This window comes from Ictalurus furcatus, chromosome 1, assembly GCF_023375685.1.
Source record: "Ictalurus furcatus strain D&B chromosome 1, Billie_1.0, whole genome shotgun sequence".
In the NCBI taxonomy this organism is placed as follows: Eukaryota; Metazoa; Chordata; class Actinopteri; order Siluriformes; family Ictaluridae; genus Ictalurus; species Ictalurus furcatus.
In genome coordinates this window covers 37,778,808-37,796,858 of record NC_071255.1, presented here as the reverse complement: position 1 = coordinate 37,796,858, position 18,051 = coordinate 37,778,808, and the positions used below count along the sequence as shown (strand labels likewise).

General features: G+C 37.7%; 1 protein-coding gene across 1 annotated transcript; it reads left to right on the top strand.

The window, feature by feature from the left end:
* The first annotated feature begins 7,690 nt into the window (after positions 1 to 7,690).
* On the top strand, positions 7,691 to 13,723 carry prr35 (proline rich 35). The gene is made up of 3 exons (XM_053631139.1): positions 7,691 to 9,457; positions 11,502 to 11,874; positions 12,251 to 13,723. The coding sequence occupies exons 1-3, from the start codon at positions 8,289 to 8,291 to the stop codon at positions 12,554 to 12,556; spliced, it is 1,848 nt and encodes a 615-aa protein (XP_053487114.1). The 5' UTR covers positions 7,691 to 8,288; the 3' UTR covers positions 12,557 to 13,723.
* Positions 13,724 to 18,051: the final 4,328 nt, after the last annotated feature.

The window sequence follows — 18,051 nt, the reverse complement described above, 5'->3', positions numbered from 1 at the left end:
CTTCCATTCGTGTTACATAAATGTCTCCTTACAGAAAACACACTTTTTAATCTTTTTATGCAGAGCTTTTTCGCCTGTGAACGAGCTGTTACTATAGAAACAATAAAGTTTTTGAAATTTCAAGGTTTTTATTGTTACCGAAAACTAAAAGTATCAGTGAAAAATATAACATTTTAGGTAAATGAAGTAAAAAGAAAAATGTGAGTTTCCAAATAAACGAAAACTAAACTGCGACTATAACGTCCACCTGTGATCCGAACGAACACTAAATAGAATTACAGAGAATAAAACTTACGTTTGGGTATTTTAAACGTTGAGTGATCTGACTTAAGAACAGACGTGGAACGGAGTGGATCCATCCGTGCTGCTGAATTGGCTCAGCAGCGATTTATTAGCAGTGGAGCGCTAATGGCCGAATTAATAGGAAGGAAAGACAGAGCCTAATTTGGGAATTTTTGCAGTAAGATTACCGTGACATTAATATCTCAAACGATACTAAAACTAAATACAAATCTAAAAGTAAAGATTTAGAAAAAATTCAATCAAAACTTTTCTTGCACCATTAAAACTAACTGAAACGAAACTTTTTGGAACTGGAAACCAAAACACAAAAACGAAATAAAAACGTTACTGTTATCCAAAACTAATCACTTTCTTTTGACCAATCAGTGTCCAGAACCCACAGCACTGTGGTGTGGACTGAGATAATGATCAGATGATTGAACTGGGTTCAGTGAGGTGTTGAGAGAGAACAGGACAGAGTTTCACTCTCACTAACACTCTGTTAAAGTGCTATAAAAGTTTGCGGTGACTTTAAGTAGCTCGGCGGTCCAATTAGAGCAGCGTTCTCGGTGTAGCCCGCAGTGGAGAAGTCGTTACTGTCGTTACTGTAGCTTAGCTGCCAGCTAGAAACCACATATGACAGCGCGAGCGCGGGAGGGGCAGTTTCACGATTGTACTGCCCCAAGGCATCGCTCGCAGTCAGTATACATATATACACTTCTCTATCCGTCTCTCCGTCTCTCCCTCCCTCGCTCATTCATTCCTCTGTGCTCGCACTACAGCGCACACACACACACACACACACACACACACACACAGTCTCTCTCTCTCTCCACACACACACACACACTCTCTCAGTGTCTGGTCTCTTCAGCACCGTCACACGACTCACACACACACGCACGCACACACACACGCGCGCGCGCACACACACATACACACACACGCGCGCACACACTCCTGCACTGCTCATCACTCCAGTACAGGTAGGTAAAATCTAATGATTAAGTAAAAAATATTGCTTTTTTTGACTCTTTTACTTCTTTTGTTTTTAGAGTAACACAACAGTTTATAGAGTTGATGTTTGTGGAGTTTTGTCGTGTTTGTTTTTGTTAGAATGTACATTTTTAATCAGGAATTCATCTAAAGTAGGAAAAGTTATCAAACTGGACAATTTTAATTCAACGTAAATGAAGAAATAATGAGATATAATGTATAATAAATTTGGACTATTGGACAGATAACATTCTTCCTTATATAATAATAATAATAATAATAATAATAATAATAATAATAATAGGCTTGAGTTTAACTCTATAAGGAAAATGTTTTAAATCCATATTTATTGTAATTATTCTGTAATACTGTATTCATTTTCCTTTATTTAATTTAAATGTTATTTTTATTATTCTTATCACAGGATTTTGTACCCGAAAGGCACTTACAAATAAAATGTAATGATAAAATGAAATCTGATGATTATATTAATGAAGAACCTTTTCAGATAACGTGAGCTTTTCTCACCCACTGCTTCAGTTCTTAAATTCTGCTCCTTTTAAGTTATTTTATTACATTAATATTGATACTGCTAATCAGTGTTCACAAAATAATAAAAAATACTACTACTACTACTACTACTACTACTACTACTACTACTAATAATAATAATAATAATAAAAACTGCCCATAAGCTGAAAATCTTACTGCATAAATTATAAGTTAAATATTTTGTCATATCAGAGTGTACATCTGGACCTAGAGGTTATTTAGTTTTACTCTTTATTATTATTATTATTATTATTAAAAAATATCATGTGTTTTACACACACACACACACACACAGAAAGAGACGGATTGACACGGCATGAAGGTCAGTCACACTCATAAATGTTTTATTTGATCAAATTATTTTCATCCACATTTTTTCATGAATGGAAATTTTATATAACTATAAATGAATATTTTTTATAGTAAAGTACAATAGAATTTCATTCCTTTTTTTGTTTTTCTTTGAAGGAATATGTTTGAGATGTGATTCATGCATTCGTGTTATTTATTTCACTTTTATACTATTTACACATCGCATAGTTTTATTTCCAAAATTCCACAGATTTTATTTTCCTATTCAAACTTTGTGTTATTTATTATGAAAGACTTCTCTCTTCTATCTGTCATTTTATCATTCATCTATCTCTCTCCGTCTGTCTACTCATCCTCAATCTATTCATCCATACAAACATTTGTCCATCCATCCATCAATCCATCCATCCGCTATTTGTCCAATTACTCATCAGTCTTTGTCTATATCCTTAAATCCATCCAGCTGTTAATCTATCCAGCTATCTTTACATCCATCCAGCTATCATCAGTCCATCTATCTATCCATCCATCCATCCATCCACCTCACTTCATCTATTCCTCCAGCAGTCTGTATTTGTATTCTTCTGTCCATCCATTTCATTTTTGTCCGTATATTCGTACATTCACTTGTTAGTCATCCATTTATCTGCCTGCCCGTATATCTCTCTCCACCCATCTGTCCATCCAGCCGTCCGTCTATCCAGCTATTCATCCTTACATTTTTTAGTCATTCTTTCATCCATCTATCCATCCATCGCTCCATTTATCTGTCCATCTATCCCCTATTTCTCCATTTCCTCATTGGTCTGTATCGGTATTCTTTAAACCCATCCATCTGTCCATCTCTCCACCTATCCACTATTCATCATCATCTATTATTTTATCCTTCCTGTCATCTGTCTATCCTTCTGTTCATCCATCCACCCATTTCAATCCATCCACCCGTTTGAAATCAACCGTCCGCTATTTGCCGTTTACTTATCCGTCTTTATTTGTGTTCATGTCTCCATCTCTCCACATATCCGTCATCCATTCTTTCATCATTTCATCAGTTTTATTATTTTATCCATCCGTCATCTATCTGTCTGACTGTCTGTCTGACTGTCTGTCTGTCCTTCAGTCTGAAGTGGTGTGTATCATGTTGCTGTTTTTTTTGTGGTTAACCCACATTTAGTTTGTTTTAATTGTAATGACAAAGTCTGAAAGAGCTTCAAAACACACACACACACACACACACACACACACACACACACACACACACACACATAATGGTGTCTGACAGTGGAATGTAAAAATGATTTTGTTATTGATTGCTCTGAAATACGAAAGTCATGTTGAACAGCGATGTGAAAAAATAACCTTCACATCTTCACAATATATTTAATAAGAACGGGTGTGTGTGTGTGTGTGTGTGTGTGTGTGTGTGTGTTGTATTGTTTAGATAGTATGTCAGTGTTTTATATCACATCTGTCCATTCACTTCCAGTTTTATGAAAAGATGAAAAATAATAATTTTGCACTCCTTCATCCCTCTATATGTTGATTTGTCCACTAATCATTCTGTCCTTGTATTCATCCATTTTCTCATCCATGTCTATCCATTTACCTGTTTATCCATTGTTCTTTTGCTGAATTCTATCACTCAGGTCTTTCATCCATCCATCAATCCACTCATCTTTCTGTTCCTAAATCTATTTATCCACCCATCCATATGTTTATACTTCTATCTGACCATCAGTCCATCTACACATTCATCCATTCAACAATTACTCTGTCCACCCATCCATCACTCCATCCATCTGTCTATCCTTTTATATGGGCATCAATGTGCCCACACATTCATTCATCTGTCTAATGATCATCCATCCATCCATCCCTCCATCTATCCCTCACACCTTCCATCTACCAATCCCTCCGTCCATCCACTTCTTTCATCCATCCATTCATCATTTAATCACTCTATTCATCCAGTAATCCATCACTCCATACACCCATCTGTCTGTCTGTCTGTCTGTCTATCCCTTTGTCTGGGCACCAATATGTCCACACATTCACCCATCTGTCTAACCATCATCTATCCATCCATCCACCCATCCATCAATCCACTCATCTTTCTATTCAGAAACGTATTTATCTGCCTGTCAGTATGTTTATACTTCTATTTGGCCATCAATTCATCTACACATTCATCCATACAACAATAATTTTGTTCACCCATCCATCACTCCATACATCTGTCTATCAGTATGTCCACACATTCACCCATCTGTTTAATGGTCATCCATCTATCATCCATCCATCCATCACTCCTTCCATCCACCAATCCCTCCCTCCTTCCATTACTCCTTCCATCCTGTCAGTCATCATTTAATCAATCCATTCATCCAATAATCCATCACTCCATCACTTCTATGTATCTTTCTATCCTTCCCTGTGCACCAATAGGTCAAAACATTCATCCATCCATCCATCCAACAATAAATCCATCTATCACTTCATCCATCCCACACTCCAACACTCCATTCATCCATCACTCCATCTATCCAACACTCCACCCATCCATCACTCCAACACTCCATCCATCCATCCATCACTTCAACACTCTATCCATCCATCACTCCAACACTCCATCCATCCATCACTCCAACACTGCATTCATCCATCACTCCATCTATCCAACACTCCATCCATCCATCACTCCAACACTCCATCCATCCATCCATCACTTCAACACTCCATCCATCCATCACTCCAACACTCCATCCATCCATCACTCCATCTATCCAACACTCCATTTATCCATCACTCCATCTATCCAACACTCCATTTATCCATCACTCCATCTATCCAACACTCCAACACTCCATCCATCCATCACTTCAACACTCCCTCCATCCATCACTCCAACACTCCATTCATCCATCACTCCATCATCCCACACTCCAACACTCCATCCATCACTTCAACACTCCATTCATCCATCACTCCATCTATCCAATACTCCATTCATCCATCACTCCATCTATCCTAAACTTCTAAACTGTCTGCTCTCTCGTGATCGTATGTTTTTTATATCGTGTTGCTTTTTTAAGAAAAAAAAAAATCTAATACATCAATGCTTTCAGCAGCTTATTTTAATTCAGTATACACACCGAGGTCACACTGACTGTGTCCGATAGTGGAACAAAAAAAAACTGTCCACAAAAATTATTTCTATTGATTTGACTCTAATGGCAGCTTTGAATCATAAGAGCAGTTAAAAGCAGAACATCACTGGAGGCATTTCATTTTACAATGTGTCCTAAAGACAGAGGGACAGAACAAGAGAGAGAGAGAGAGATACAGAGAGAGAGAGAGAGATTGAGAGAGAGAGAGAGAGAGAGAGAGAGAGAGAGTGTGTCATAAGAGATAAAAGTGTGTCTGAAATCCGGTGACTTTTCTCTTCCTGTACTCAGGATCTCCTTAAAGACATTATCCCGGAGTTAGGAAAGTGTGTGTGTGTGTGTGTGTGTGTGTGTGTGTGTGTGTGTGTGTGTGTGTCTGTGTGTGTGTGTTTCCTTCGGGTAAATGAGATGAGGGCTGATGATGATGATGATGATGATGTCACAGCCGAGAAAAAGCGTCTCACATTTTCAAAGAGAAAATTAAAAGAAGTGTCTCTACTGGGAACCAAAAAACACAGGTGTCGATTTGGAGACTAAATTCTAATTTCACCTAAAGGACATGCACTAGACCTTTCACACACACACACACACACACACACACACACACACACACCTCAGTGGATTTAGAGTTAACAGGGCAATAATAATAAGGTCTAACACTATCTACTAGTTTAATGTGTAGCACATTGATGAACTAGTAAATGAAATAAATATTAGCGTGACTGTTTATTTATCACTGAATCTGTTCTGGTTCTCTCAGGTGTCACTGATAATAAATGGATTTAAAAATCCTTTTATTGATTTAAAAATTATTATATGGTGAAGTTTTCTATAAGGAGAAATGTATTTATGCAACATGTATGGAAGGAGTCTCCAGTGTCAGCACTGTGTAACAGTCAGAGGTAAAACTGTAACTGTAAGTTTTCCAACATCGTCAGGACAGAGGAGTTTCTCAGTAACATGACAAGCTGTGTTTTTGTCTTATTAACTTAAAGAAAGAGAATAAAGAGAGAGAATAAAGAGAGAGAATAAATAAAGAGAATAAAGAGAGAGAATAAAGAGAGAGAGAATAAAGAAAGAGAATAAAGAAATAGAATAAAGAGAGAGAATAAAGAAAGAGAACAGAGAGGGAGAATAGAGAGAGGGCTGGTGAGGGTTTAACAGTTTATAGCTGCTATAATGTGAGTGAGAACAGGAAATAAGTTGTTTCCGGGACGTTCCACACTATTAAATGTAATTATGAACAGATAAACTGTATGATGTGTTGTTCTTTAATTTAAACAACAACAACAACACCATAAATAGGCTACTATAGTGCAAAGAGTCTTGACACTAATATTAAAACAACCTCAAGATTAAAGATTAAAGTAAGATCTCAGTTGCTAGCATTTGGGGCACGACCTTCGCTAATATCGCTAATAACTGAGATGAGTCAAATTTAAAGAGACGGCGCTGGAACATCACTGAGTTCTGAACACTACAGGAGGGGGGTAAAAGAACAGTCTATTTGCCCTGACCCACTTCCCTACACTAATGATGCCCTGTGGCAGTCATCCCTCATTACAACACACACACACACACACACACACCTCGAGCCCCTCACCATGTGGAGCCCGTAGCTGACCTTGAGGGTCCTGCAGAAAAAACACAGCACCAAAACCTGCAGCCAGTGAACAGGTGCAGCCCCCTGAGACACACACACACACACACAGAAGACACTGTGTGTGTGTGTGTGTGTGTGTGTGTGTGTGTGCTGGAAGTAATGAAGGATGGCAGGTAGAGGAAGAACAGACCAGAGTCTCCTGAGACATGCTAGTGGCAACACACACACACACACACACAGGTTTAAATACCATTAGACGATTGCTGTTATTGTTATTTACGAGGTTCTGGTCTGAGTTTGTTTTCTTCATGTGAAATCTAATAACTTTCTTTATTGTTCATCGGGAAGTTTAAACACTTTAACACTCACTTTGATCATTTAAACCTTTTATTTCAAACCGTTTCCCCTTCAGTCAGCGATGGTTTAGAAGTTAAACCGATGATTTATTGATGATTTTGTTTAATTAACACCTTAATTCATGTAATAAACGATTTATTATCAAGTAATATGTAGTTCAGTAATGTGTTTAAATATTTGTTGATATTCTAGTAAAAAATAAAAAGATTTCCTTAAATTACAGTTATAACGTTTTATACCTAAATATTAATTCATCATATAAAATGTATGGTTTAACTTTATTATAGCTGCATAAATATTTATGAACAAATTAACCTTCAATTAAAATGTTTTAAATTTGTACTTTAATCACTTTCATGTAATGTGTCTGTTTAAGTGTATAATCTTTTCACTTTATTTCTGAATTTGTAATAATTTTATCTTGTTCTATTGATTGTTTTAAGAGGTGTTTTTTTAACTTGTTTGTTAGTTTTATTATATTATTTATATACAGAATAATTTGCATTATTTGTATTTCTTATTTTATATTCTCTTGGTTTTATTAGATTTTTTTTAAATATGTTTTTATTTTAGATTTATTTTTTAATCTGCTCTCCATCAATGTGCTCGGAGGTTAAATAAAGTTAAGATTGTTATGTTATTGATATTTTGCTTTGTTACTTTAAAACTATTTCACACACTGCAGTCTATAAATAATATAAATAAATTATATATTAATATTAATAGTAACACTGTGTAAATGATTAAATTCTACATTTCAGTTGCTCTCATTTAGAACTGTATTATTTTTTGTCTGGATCTGTGTTCGAATACACCAAATCAGAATAAATCAGAATTCTCCATGGCAAAAATACACATTATATATTATTCAATTTAATATTTTATTCTTATTTAACTTACAGTTTAAAGAAGTCACATGATTTCATGACAAATAAAATAACAAACTGAATTTAAATCCGTTTGTTTTATTATTCTGTCCCCCCCCCACTCCCCCACAGATCGATCCTCTGTCTCCCTCCATCATGCCGAAGGAGGAGTGTAAGTTACCTTCAGGCTGTAAACATAAAGAGCGTAAGCCGAAGAAGCCGCACTACATCCCGCGTCCCTTCGGCAAACCTTACAACTACAAGTGTTTCCAGTGTCCCTTCACCTGCATGGAGAAATCCCACCTGTACAACCACATGAAGTACAGCCTGTGTAAGAACTCGCTCTCGCTGCTCATCGAGTCTGACTGGCCCTATAAGAAAGGGAACCTGCTCCCGTCCGACCAGCTCCGCCTGCAGCAGGGCATTGTGGGAAGTCGTGGTTCGGAGCAGGAGCCGGAGCAGGTGGAGCAGAAGGGAGGAGACGACCTGCAGCTCAGCTTCACCGATGAACAGGAGATGGAAAAAGGCGCAGAAGCTCAAACGGAGACGAATGGGACGGCCAATCAGAGCTCAGAACAGACAGAGGTGTCTCCGAGGGGCGGGGCCAAGCAGGAAGCTGAGCTTATCATGGCGGATGTGTTCTCCCTGGAGGAGCAGCTGTTACGAGCACGCTCAGTAGATGTCGAATCAAAGCTGCGTCACTACCGTCTCTCAAAAACGCGTTTGCTCCTGTCCGAGTCATTGCCCTGTTACCCACCCACATTACCCCCTGGGCACCTCAACTGTCCTGATGCCCCGCCCCTTAACCTTTCTCTGCTTGGGGTTGGCTACCCTTTGACCTCTGACCTCTTTTCATATCTTAACCCTGGCCTCGGCGCGGCAACAACATCTAATCCAGCGCAGGTCGGCTCTTTGCCTTTTCTAACTTCAGCAGCTCAGCTCACACACACTCACACACACTCTGACCGCTCAGTACTGCCCCCACGTTTCTATTACCCCTTCCTGTGTGAGCACACAGCACCATCAGACTCCAACAAAGCCATTAAACCCACCGCCATTACCCCCAAACTCAACCTGTGGAAGTTTCCGACACTCCGGCCTGCAGGCTCGGCTGAAGCCTGGAGCTCGCCTGGCAGCTTGAGCCCAGAGATGGGGCCTGGCACTGGGGAGAGGATTCAGAGCCGATGGGGGGTGGAGCAAAGTGTGAAAAGGGCAGCGGCTTCTCTGGACTCCCATAGTGCACCTGCAGAGAAAAAGGCAGCGCCATCGTTCCTGCTCAATCAGGCCACACCCATTTCTATTGACAGACTCCTCCTACAGAACAGGTGAGAGAGCCAAGTGATGACACCACTCACCCTTAGTTTTTCATTACTACATCCTGTTTATTTATTTATTTATTTATTTTCTGGGTTTTTTCTATTTTTACTCTTTTTGCATGTTACGTTTTTCTTTGGTTTTCTTTCTTTATTTCTGTTTTACTTTAATGTTTGTTTCTCTCTTTCTTCATTCAGTTGAAACAATTCTATAACCTTTAATATAATATTTAGGGAGGATCACTTACTTTCATTTCTTTGTGGATAGAAATGGAGAACTAGTCACTGTAACTGTGTTAGTAAATGTATTTATTCCCACCACTCAACACCTATTTATAAAATTACACAAAGGCTATTTCTTCATCACCAACAGACTAGCCAGCTAGTCAGTGTTCTTATCCTGTAAAAGAAAGTAGACAGGACTCACCTGGGAAGTCCAGTGGTGCATGAGGTTGATGATAACGGATGGTTATTAAGTCGATACGTAGACGTTCTATGTTAACTTGATGGTATCTTTAGATGGAGAAGTGAGGTAGCCAGCTGGAGAACTAGAATGACTTCCACTGATAGTCAAGAATGCAATAGTTCTGCTGTACTGGACAACAGTAGTCCTTATTTGCAGATAGGTATAAAGGAAAGACTTCCTCTGCAAACCTATATGCCAGGAAAGAGCAGTGTTATCATTAAGGGTGTAACAATACATTGTGACACGTCATAGAAATGTGCGATTTACATGAGTGTACATGAGCATTCTGTTAATTCTCTATCTAATGTGCACTGTTTGCACACAAGAGGTCTCTATTTACACAACCCATAAAGTTAAAATATACAGTATAGAGAGCACACTGACCAATAGCTCTGGACCACAACGGCCGACATGCATTATAGGTTATAGGATTACACAATCACGTTACAATCATTAATAAAAGAACTCTTCAGTAGCATTTTAGCCGACTTTGGAGCTCTATTTACAGTTAAAAACGATGCCTCAGACCCTGCTACAGAGCTCATTAGATTTCAATCCATCATTTCCCGCGGGTCAGAGATTTATAAATGTATTTATTTATTTTATTTTTACGTTAAGGTGTAGTACATTTTGTTTAAAATATTAAACTTCTGTTCATCGTTTTTGATTTAGTTAGTTTAATACAAACTGAATTGCAGAATGTTTTGCAATGTTTATGATTCAGAAATAAAACAGCAGTGTTTCCAATCAGAATTTTAATTAATTCACTTTTTTTTCCCATAATATTCCAAGAAACTAATTGAACCATGAATCGTCAAGCCAGTATCATGAATCGAGTGTATCTTTACACCCCTAGTTATCATAGATTGCTTATGTTAGTATGTTGTCAGGTTTATCTAACTATTAGCTATGGCATAGCTACAAAATGATTAAACAGTGGCCAATCAGCATACAGCTTCCCACACAAATAAATTCTAAATAAATAAATCTTCAGTTACCTTCAGCAGGTGAACAAAAGTTCCTTTATAAGGAGATTTACACCACACACCATGTGAGAACCATGTGCTTGATAAAGCCATTCTTTTCTTCTATTTACTCAGGGTAAACACAAACCTGTGGTTGTCCCCTAATGGGCAGGTGTGGAATAACAGAAGTCTGGTTACAGTAGTATCAAACATGAAGTGTATGAGTTTTTGTGTAAAGTGTAAATTGCCCAAAAATCAAACACTCCATGATATTTTAGTTTTGGAAACCTGACACAAAATGCAACTAAATCTGTCCTTAAAGGTGCAACGTATAGTTTAAACATATTAAACATATTTTAATTTCTAAATAATGCCTTATATGAGTTCCTTAAAATAAAGTTTTGCAATTTTTTAAATATTAGAAAAACAGTGATTTCAAAACAAGATTCTGTCACAAAATAAAAAATTAGCACAAAGGCTGTTTTCCATGCATAAAAGACAATAGCATAATTTTACTTTCGTGGTTTGTTCAATAAATTATTTTGAAATGGTCTTTTATTTTGGACACTTTGCTGTGATCAAAATGGTGTCGATGGCCTTAAAAAAGGTCTCTTTTTATTTCTAGTCTCAACAGTCGGACCGGATTGGACGAGCGTTGCTCAGACATGAGAGGCTCCGCCCACTACTCAGAGGCGGGTGAAGAGAAGGATAGAAGCACAGATGGAGAGACGAATGGAGGGATGGATGGAGAGGTAGTGTGTGATCTTTCTTCAGCGCTACAGGAGCTCCAGCGTGCAGAGCAAGAGGCGGAGCTACACCCTGAACACGCCCACTCTCACCACATGTGGGCACAAAAGATCCGCAAAATCCGCCTGGAGCTGTCTCACATCCAGCAGGCGCTGCAAAGGACCTCACAAGGACCCCTTGACCTGTCCGTCAAAAAGGAGCCTGTCGCCATGACAACCAAGCCTCCGGGTGAAAAGCATGAACTGACACAGGTGACAAATGTTAGCCTTTATTGCTAGTTAGTGTTTTCAGTAGTTAGGCCAGAACACAGAGAAACTCTTCAAGGTCAAAAACTTTCAGATATCTTGTAGAACAAGGAAAGTTAGCAGATAGTGGTCAGTGCTAGCTAGCTAAATTACTCACTCAATCATTAGCGAAAGTAAATCTTGCGTCCAATAAATTAACATTATCTGAAACTTAGCGTCACATTTGTTTTCAGAGTGCTAATTGATTTAGAATGGCTACTGATTAGCTAACGAGCTATTTATACTACACCTTCATTTACACCGTAACTAGCTTTATGTTGTGTTGTTTTATTTTCTATTAACGCTATTTTTTTAAATAAAAACTCTTTTTATCACACATTAGCATTCAGGACAGAGCCAGGATATGAGTTCTGAGACAGGAGAAGAAGAGGAAGACGAAGAGGAAACAGAGACAGAGGACGATTGGAAGAAACGTTCTCTCGACATCCTGATCAGGATGGGCCAGTCCCAGGGCATTTCTGTGGTGACCCCAGGTGCCACCATGGTAAAATCAGAGCCGTTGCTGAGCAAAGCAGAGGCGCTGTGGAACAGCCGGACCAGGAAGTGTGAAGCTGACTCCAGTGTTCGGGTGTGTTCTAAAACCCCAAACTGCCCCTCAAGCCCAATAACTGCTCATGCAGTACAATAACTGCCCTGTTCATCAAATAACTATCTTCTAACTCTAACTGCCCCATAACTGAAATAACTGCCCCTTCAATCCAGTAACTGCCCCTGAAACTCCAATAACTACCTGCCTCTTTTCATCCAATAGCTGCTCCGTAACTTCCATAATTACCCCTCTAACTTTTATAACTGACTCTTTTCATCCAATAACTGCCTCTGTAACTCCAATACCTGCCTCTTTTCATCCAATAGCTGCCCCATAACTTCAATAACTACTCCTGTAACTTCCATAACTGACTCTTTTCATCCAATAACTTCCCCTGTAATTCCGATACCTGCCTCTTCTGTCTAATAACTGCCCCTGTAACTCTCGTAACTGCTCTCTAAACTCCATTAACTGCACAGTAACTCCAAAACCTGCCCCTTTTGTCCAATAATTTCTCCTTTGATCCAATAACTGCCCTGCTAACTCCAATATGTTCCCTTCTAACTCCAATAACTGCCCTGCTAACTCCAATAACTGCCATTCCAATGACAACAACTGCCTCTGTAGCTCTAATCATGCCCCTTGATTCCAATAACTCCCCCTTTAGTCCAATAACAGCTCTTGCAGTTAAATAACTGCCCTGCTATCTCCTTTAATCTAAACACCTTTAACTACCCCCCCCCCCCCCATTATCTGGATAATCATTATTCATTATCTGCCCCTCCAATTAAACATCTGCCCTGATACAATAACTTCAACTTTAACAATTTCGCCACAACTGAATGAACTGAATCATGTGAGTCTCAGATAAAGATGATTTTGTGTACGAGCCAAACACCAGCAGTCCTGCACACACACACACACACACACACACACACACACCAGAGTGAACACACCTGGTGTTAAAATCCTCTGTAATTATATATCCTCTAACAATTATTACTCATACAGCACTGTCTCGTTTATGCTCAATAAAATAAATAAATGATATAATGACAACCTGTCAGTCAGAGGGTTAAACTGAGCACTAAAGATAGTTTTTGGAAATTAGTGAAAGAATTAATTCTGTACAGAATGTGTATAATTTTACTCTTTACTGTGTGAAATATTTGACAGTTTGCACTAGTTGTGTCTGTTTTGCATTGAATATAAACATGTAGCTAGTGTTCTCTGCACAATCATCCATTTTTTATTGTTTTAATGTAATATAACTCTCACTAATCCCTCATCCTTCACACAGACGTGATCTCTGTTAAAAGAAAAGAAAAAAAAAAGTCAAGATCTGTTGCCAAAAACCAAATGTAGTGTGTTTGTGATCCATACAGGCCTCAGACTGAATAAAAGTGTAAATCTGTAAAAATCAAACCTGCAGTGGATTGTGTGTGACTTTAAGTTTTAACTTGAGATAAAACACATGGTACTGTATACGTTTGTCCCTCTGGGAGAACCTAACAACAGAAGGGAGGGTTTCATGTAGATCCTTTTTAGGAATCTAAAAATCCTGATGATGATATTTATCTAAAGAACCCTTGAGTTACAATTTTTTCTAAGAGTATAAATTAATACCGGATTTTAGACCGATTTTTTAAAGATGGAATGAAAATGGTCAGTAGAAAGTGGTCAGTAGATAATGTTCAGTAGAAAGTGGTCAGTAGAAAATGTTCAGTGGAAAATGTTCAGTAGAAAACGTTCGGTAAATTACGGTCAGTAGAAAAAGTTCAGTAGAATGTGCTCAGTAGAAAATGCTCAGTGGAAAATGTTCAGTAGAAAATGTTCAGTAGAATCTGGTAAGTAGAAAATGTGCAGTAGAATGTGGTCAGTAGAGACTGGTCAGTGGAAAATGTTCAGTAGAATATGGTCAGTAGGAAATGTTCAGTGAAAATGTTCAGTAAAAAATGTTCAGTAGAATGTGCTCAGTAGAAAATGTTCAGTGGAAAATGATCAGTAGAAAAAGTTCAGTAGAATCTGGTAAGTAGAAAGTGATCAGTAGAAAATGTTCAGTGGAAAATGTTCAGTAGAAATGTTCAGTAGAATATGGTCAGTAGAAAATGTTCAGTAGAAAACTGTTCAGTAGAAAATGTTCAGTAGAATGTGGTCAGTAGAAAATGGTCAGTAGAAAATGTTCAGTAGAATCTGGTAAGTAGAAAATGTTCAGTGGAAAATGTTCAGTAGAAAAAGTTCAGTAGAGTGTGGTCAGTAGAAAATGTTCAGTGGAAATGTTGTGGAAAATGTTCGGTAGAAAATGTTCAGTAGAAAAAGTTCAGTAGATAATGTTCAGTAGAAAGTGGTCAGTAGAAAATGTTCAGTAGAAAATGGTCAGTGGAAAATGTTCAGTAGAAAAAGTTCAGTAGAATCTGGTCAGTAGAAAATGGTCAGTAGAAAATGTTCATCAGAATGTGATCAGTAGAAAATGTTTAGTGGAAAATGTTCAGTAGAAAAAGTTCAGTAGAATCTGGTAAGTAGAAAATGTGCGGTATAAAATGTTCCATGGAAAATGTTCAGTAGAAAATGGTCAGTAGAAAATGTTCATCAAAATGTGGTCAGTAGAAAATGTTCAGTAGAAAATGGTCAAAAACAGCACAGTGGCCTTGTGTTACATTTTTCTGGGTCCTAGTTTTTTTGTTGTTGCTTGTTTTTCTTAAAGGTTTGGACTCTTCTATATTTGCGAGGACAGATTTGTCGAGGAGGTTAAGTTTCCGGTCGTCAGAGCAACTGTCGTCAGGCAGCGGTGGTCATCTGTGACGTGCTTCACTTTAAGCAAGCGTGTTTTTTGCAATCGTAGTGACACACGGTGACACGCCTTCCTGCTGAGTTAAAGGTGAACTTCCTCTGAGAGCTGAATGTGAGCGTAGGGGTTTCCCACCCCCAGGCTGCAGGGGCTGTTGGGAAAGGTCATGGTCACCATGGCGACCCCCGGGGCGTAACTCTGCCCGAACTGACCCCTGCACTCCACCTGCACTTAAAAGGTCACCTGCTACGACCGTCCTCACTTGTTAGCATCATGATTACTATGACTTCCTGTCTCAGTGATGTCACTTCCACTTAACGTCTTAGTTATATCTCTAAAGAGCAACTTCAGTTTCCTAATGAGCATCTTCTTCTTCTTCTTCTTCTTCTTCTTCTTCTTCTTTGGGAAACTTTCCCGAAAGTCTCCTACTGATATGAGTTTAAACCACTGCAGGTTACCGTGTGGAGGGATTCATCTGCCGTATTTTCCTGTTTGCTGATTAAATAAAATTAAGATGATATTAAAAGAATGTAACCATGGCAACAAGTCATTTATAGTAACTCATACAATAATGGATTCATTTAAGCAACATTCTGCATATTATTTATTTATTTGTTTGTTTGTTTACTTGGACTTACAGATTGAATGTATTTTTTAGATTTATTTTAAATTCGTTAATGTTTAGTTTTATTTAATCTCATAATTTCTGTGTCTACCGTTCTGCTATCTGTTATATTCCTTATTATTATTATTATTATTATTATTAAATAAATTAACTTAACTATTGCACTCTCAATAACCTAATAATCCTTTTTATGCTTTACTTCTATCCTAAATTTGCATCCTTTATACTATTTTTTGCACATTATTTTAAATATAATCTCAAAACACATTCAATACCTCAACAGTTACTTCAAAAAAATATATTATATTGTATTATATTATATTATATTATTTTATCAACAAGAAAATTGTAAAAGAAATTAGTTTCGCTTACATAATAAGAAGAAGAAGAAGAAAAGGGAGATGAACACACGGGAACAAACAGTCTTATTCATTTAAATATAATTTTTTTAAGGGTTTCATGAGGATATTCAGGAGTATAAAGATGAATTATTTTAATTCTTTAATCTCTTGCCACCAAAGTGAGAATTACACTTAAGAGCACAAGACTTCTTCATGTGGAGGAAATACAGCTAAGTGCTGCTCTCTAGTGGAGGCTGAGAGTCAGACAAAGGTTTTTGTAAATCAGACAAAACTTTATATGATATAAAATTCTTCTTCTACTGATGCATGGTAACCATGGCAACGGTCGCTTAGGTTTAAGCCTGTATTTATAGTTTGCTGTTGTAACGAAGCAATTGTGCGTATGTAGAAAGGAGTGAAGGAGCGTTTGAGATACTGTATATACGGTGTGTTATTGTTAAGTCATTACGTGGTTACTGAGACATTTGAAAGATTTATACATTTATGACATGAAATAAGTTCTTATTTTGATTATCAGCATCACCTACATCAGTCTTTCTCTCATCATCTGATATAAAAGACACTCACAGCATTTAAACACATCAAATGTTTGTATAAAAAAAAAAAAAAAAAGTTTGCTCTTTAAAGGTAGAGTTGCCAAAGTATATTACTCAAACTTCTGACCAGTGTTTATAGACCAGCATATAGCTGTATGTGTGTGTGTGTGTGTGTGTGTGTGTGTGTGTGAAGTGGCCTCGGATTCACATGGCTAAAGTCTAAACTCTAATTGGTATATTTCACTGAAAGTATGTGGAAATGTTTTTTAGATTTATTTTCTAATCTTGCCTAGCATTTCTGTACACTCGATCACATTAGAAGAAGAAGACTTTATTGATCACGTATACATTACAGCACAGTGAAATTCTTTTCTTCACATACCCCAGCATGTTAGGAAGTTGTGGTCAGAGCACAGGGTCAGCCATGATACAGCGCCCCCTAGAGCAGAGTGGGTTAAGGGCCTTGGTCAAGGGCCCAACAGTGACAGCCTGGCAGTGCTGGGGCTTGAAACCCCGACCTTCTGATCAGTAACCCAGAGCCTAAACTGTTGAACCACCACTGCCTCTATGTATACAATACTGAAAAAAATACCCAGCTGTAATATAAAGATAAACATCGTTTTAATGGTCATTTATTTTTGTATTTTATTCAGCAAATGTTAAACTAAATCCGATCAGTAAGCAGCAGATTCCACTGTTAAAACCCTTCACATGGTGAACTTTCACGTTTTCTACCACACACACACACACACAGTGTAGTGTACTAATCATCAACTACTAGAGGTCTCGGTTGTTCAGTTACATATCGGGGTAATCTAACCAAACCTGCTCTGTAAGAATGAATATTAATTACACGTGCATCATTTCAAATCATTTATATGATTTTCCGTATGCAGATGCGTACACAAACATCACTGGATGGTGCTGGGGTACTTTCATAGTTACTTTAATAGGCAAATTGTATGAACAATTTGAAATGATGCACGTTTAATTCCTATTCGTTCTTATAGATCAGGTTGGATTACTCCTACGTGTTAATGAATACATGACGTAACAAACATGTACTTACAGTGGTTGTTATTCACGCATAATCTCATAAGAGTCACATCGTAGTTAAGGTTAACTCTTCATTCATTCCTGATTAGAGAAGGAAGAGTGTTCAGTGTGGAAAAGAGTTCTGTCTATAAATTTACATTTACAATTAACTGAGCGTGTAGAGTTTAATAAATGCATACACACAACTGTGTGTGTTTACATTTCCATTAATCAAATCCTGTGTGTAG

Excerpts from the sequence above, each read along its gene's own strand:
- prr35 (XM_053631139.1), top strand. The coding sequence starts at position 8,289 with ATGCCGAAGGAGGAGTGTAAGTTACCTTCAGGCTGTAAACATAAAGAG. Across the intron at positions 9,458-11,501 it reads AGACTCCTCCTACAGAACAG|TCTCAACAGTCGGACCGGAT; the intron begins GTGAGAGAGCCA and ends TTTTATTTCTAG. Across the intron at positions 11,875-12,250 it reads AAAAGCATGAACTGACACAG|CATTCAGGACAGAGCCAGGA; the intron begins GTGACAAATGTT and ends ATCACACATTAG.